Source organism: Triticum aestivum, chromosome 2A (assembly GCF_018294505.1).
Source record: "Triticum aestivum cultivar Chinese Spring chromosome 2A, IWGSC CS RefSeq v2.1, whole genome shotgun sequence".
NCBI classification, from domain to species: domain Eukaryota; kingdom Viridiplantae; phylum Streptophyta; class Magnoliopsida; order Poales; family Poaceae; genus Triticum; species Triticum aestivum.
In genome coordinates this window covers 627079652-627083392 of record NC_057797.1, presented here as the reverse complement: position 1 = coordinate 627083392, position 3741 = coordinate 627079652, and the positions used below count along the sequence as shown (strand labels likewise).

Genomic DNA, 3741 nt, shown 5'->3' with positions numbered 1-3741 from the left:
CTCAGCGATTGCATAGGGTTTTCTCATGGAGAACCAGGTACAAATTCTTCATCCATCCCCAATAAATCCAAGTCCCTTGGTCGCGGGTAATCCTAGGATGGCAGCCACCACCGTTGATGCATTTTTCTTCCTACCGAATCTATTGTGTTTCATTTGCAGTGCCCAAAGTGCGAGGACCCTACAGGTTTCTGGGCCCTCGGCGAGACACCACACTTGTTCCTTCTCATCCAAACACACGATTTTAAAACGCGCACAGTATGTTCCTAGAATCCTGTTTTCTATCCGGGAGGGTGGGGGTTTTTTGAACATGCTGTCGACTAATTTGGAAATTTGGATTGCTATATTTGGATAAAAGGTACTGCCAGTACGATGGTCAACACTGACGTGAAGGAGGAAGTTATTTAAAGATTTGGATAGGGAATACATTGTGTTCTCATATTATTTTTCCTGCAGTGCACTAGTAAGTGTGCACGTGCAACGCACGTTTTAACAAATATAAACCAGGATAAAAATCCACTTCAAGGTAAATAAATCTAGAATGAGGTTTTAGCAAAAATATTTTACAAAAATCCGTGGTTCCCAAAGATGTTCAGTAAGAGCATCTCCAACAGGTGCCCAAAAATTGCTCCGCGCGCTAAAATTCAGTTTTTTTGGGCGCCAGACAGCTCTAACAGAAGCTATAAAATAATGCGCGCGCAAAAAAGGTTGGACGTTCGATGAAACACGCTATCGCATGCCCGCGCTTCACAATTTATACTGCGTGTTTTTTGGGCGCGTGTTTTTGGGCATCTGGTAAATCAATGTTGGGTCCAACGCGCTAAAGGTGCTACAGTGACGCTAAAACTATTTTAGGGTGCAAAAATTTTGTGCGCCTGTTGGAGATGCTCTTATAACCATCCTATATGAGCAACCCAACATACCTTGACTCACTTTATCAAAGAGGTTGCAGAAGTAACTCCAACTCATGTCTTGACAAATACACCATTTTCCTTAGTTAGAACTTGCAAAGAAATGGCAACCCATCATCTCTAACGATTCCATATTAAAAGGAAAAAAATACATCATGAAATGACATAGAGACAATATGCACACAATTATGTTGAACAATGATATGGGTCAAACATATGGAGTTAGTTGTTTCCCGAAAACAACTTTCTTGAAAATAATTATCTCTACATTGTGCCTGCAAAAGGAAAGAGAAACTTTATGTAAACCCAAAAACTACAATGGACAAACACACAATTTTTCAACAAATAAAAAAGAACACTGAGCAGGAAGCTTCCAATCCTCGTACGAAGGACAACCTTCCTACAAATACACAATCCGGTGCAGGTTCATACAATTTTCATTCTGCGCAAGTGATATGCAACATAGAAATTCAAGCCACTGCGACAAAATATGCAGGGAGAAATCTGTTTAAAGGCAATAATTGTTTATCAACAAGTTGGTACAAGTTGTTATCAAATACTTCAACACATTTCCAATTTCAATTATGAATATGCAATAAGATCCTTGCACCTTAATGATTTTTAACCAAACTATAAAATTAGTAGGCCAACCATGAATATTTTTGTTGTCGTATCTGGAGTACCTTTGAAATCTTGAGAAACAACAAGTACTATACAATCAAACTGGCTTCTTCTTGGGATAAGCCAATGTTCCAGCTCCAAGGTTTGATATGTCCGAAAGCTACAACATCTTTTAAATGGCACACGTTAAAATTGAGAAGTCCATTGTTTGCACTAAGCATTTTCATTGACATCTGCAAAGTTCAAGGAGCTTTAGCGACACATATTATTAATAGAAGTCTACATTTGATAGTACAAAACAATTTACTCCCGGCAATTAAATCTCATTGTACAACAATTGCTCACACATGAAATCTCAACCTGATGGCTCCATCCTTTTTGTTGCATCGGCATCTGTTGAAGCCCTTATTTTAATTCCTGGTCAGCATTGACTGATGCAATAATAAAGCAGCAGCTTCCCAACCAAAACCCTTAGTGATATAGCTATCGTCTTCGACCACTTGGATCTTGAAGAATCCAATTAAGCTAGCTTAGCTACAAGCATAATCTGTGCCTCGTTCTCCAGCTGATATCTTTGCTCACCTTGGGCACCAGTTCTTGCAGGGCCTTTATCCTCTCGGCTATCCTCTCCCGGCAAAACTGCGACAAGGACCAGATGGTTAATTAATTAGAATAAATCATCCAGCATTCAGTTTATAGAGGAAGAGAGGTCCATGGAGCTAAATAGAACTGCACATGAGTAGAGAAGAACAAGAACAGTATGGGCAACTAAAAGGACGAAAACACGGGAAACTAATCAGATTAGTGCTAAGAAACTAACTGCTCCCCTTGGTTTTATATTCTATAAGGTTAATTGCCGGCCAAATTGACAGTAAAACTATATGAGTGTCACTCGATAGATAGTTCACTCCCTCCGAGGTGCTGTGTGGGTTGGTGGTCTGGCCTGGCCGCGCGCGCACCCGCTGCCTCGGCGGCGCCGGCGCGCCACCTCCTCCTCGCCCGGCTTGTGGTGGTTGCGCCCTGCAGCCGGAGCACCTCCTCCTCCCCCGGCTTGTTGTGGTTGCGCCCTGCAGCCAGAGCACCTCCTACTCCGCCAAAGGTCTGGTTCGGCATGGGCACCGTTTGCTGCTGCAAGAACATCTGCTATTCTCAGAAAAAAGATCGGGGGGCTGCAACTGGATTAATTCGAGAGAAAAAGACCTGCACGCACGTCACCGCCCGATTCGCCCTTGCCAAGGGTGAGTGGGAGCAGCAGGACGCCATCGCCGCCGTCGTCGCCCCCGATGGATGGCGAGCAGCCATGCCCTTGAGAAGCATGTTGTTGTAGTGGCCCTATCTCAGATCGGCGAGGTTCTGTAGCACCATCTACTTCGCCGCTGTGACGCCGCAGCCGGGATGCCGTTAATCTGGTGCTGCCAAAGCCGCGACGCCAGCATCACCGACAGGTCGTACGGCCCTCTAAACAGCTGCTGCTTTATCCCATCAGCCTGGGCGCGGTCCTCAGGCTTCGTCCCAGCGGCATGGTCGTGTCAAGCCGAGGGCGGCAGGCTGCCGAGCATCTGGTGGAGGAAATCGTCGTGCACGCCGCCATTGCCATTGCCGTGGCATGGGGCGGCGAGACAACCACCTCTGACCCAGGAACGGGGGCACGGCGAGACAACCACCTCTGACCCAGGAACGGGGGCGCGGCGAGGGCGACGGGCTAAATTTTGGGTTAGCGCTAATTTTGTGGTGGGATTTAGCGCTAATTGAGGATGGGATCAAGCGGTTGTTGAACGAATCTTTCGTCTGCTCGATGGCAGAGTTTTCGTCCGCTACCTTAAATTGGTTGACGTACTATCGCTAAAGGTTAGTTATTATTTTAACGGTTAGATCTAAATGAATGGATCGATCATGAGGCTCTAATTATCTTGGTTTGTTGTGTGTATGTTAGACGGGGTGCACTTAAGAAAGATAATGTTTTCTTGTTTAATAGTAGTACAGATAATACACTACCTTTGGTGTACCTCATCCTATTCTTGTCACTGGCCGCGCCCACCATGAGCCATGACATCCGCAGAAGTGAACTAAATATTGTCAACTCTGGCAATAATAACAATATGACAAGGGGTAATGTGTAGGATGTTGACGACATCTAAATGAGTAGATGTTTGCGCTTAATTGGAAATTTCTCACTTAGCGTGATGTAGGTTTGAGGTGGTCAGTGTAGATT

The 3741-nt window shown here is 44.9% G+C and overlaps 1 protein-coding gene across 5 annotated transcripts; it reads right to left on the bottom strand.

Moving 5' to 3' along the window:
- Nucleotides 1–969: 969 nt before the first annotated feature.
- On the bottom strand, nucleotides 970–3407 carry LOC123185749 (uncharacterized). 5 transcript variants are annotated; one of them, XR_006493484.1, is made up of 4 exons: nucleotides 2730–3407; nucleotides 1890–2657; nucleotides 1592–1762; nucleotides 970–1183 (listed from the first exon to the last, which is right to left on the bottom strand). XR_006493484.1 is itself a non-coding variant. In XM_044597576.1 (3 exons), exons 1-3 carry the CDS (start codon nucleotides 2844–2846, stop codon nucleotides 2050–2052), a joined length of 456 nt encoding a protein of 151 aa, XP_044453511.1. In that variant the 5' UTR covers nucleotides 2847–3407; the 3' UTR covers nucleotides 1190–2049. The 5 variants fall into 5 exon arrangements, 1 of the variants encoding a protein (XP_044453511.1); XR_006493483.1 differs by having other exon boundaries at nucleotides 1592–2657; XR_006493486.1 differs by having other exon boundaries at nucleotides 1592–2654.
- Nucleotides 3408–3741: the final 334 nt, after the last annotated feature.

Excerpts from the sequence above, each read along its gene's own strand:
- LOC123185749 (XM_044597576.1), bottom strand. The coding sequence starts at position 2,846 with ATGCTTCTCAAGGGCATGGCTGCTCGCCATCCATCGGGGGCGACGACG. Across the intron at positions 2,658-2,729 it reads GGGCGGTGACGTGCGTGCAG|CAGCAAACGGTGCCCATGCC; the intron begins GTCTTTTTCTCT and ends ATGTTCTTGCAG. Across the intron at positions 2,169-2,437 it reads CACACAGCACCTCGGAGGGA|TTTTGCCGGGAGAGGATAGC; the intron begins GTGAACTATCTA and ends TCCTTGTCGCAG.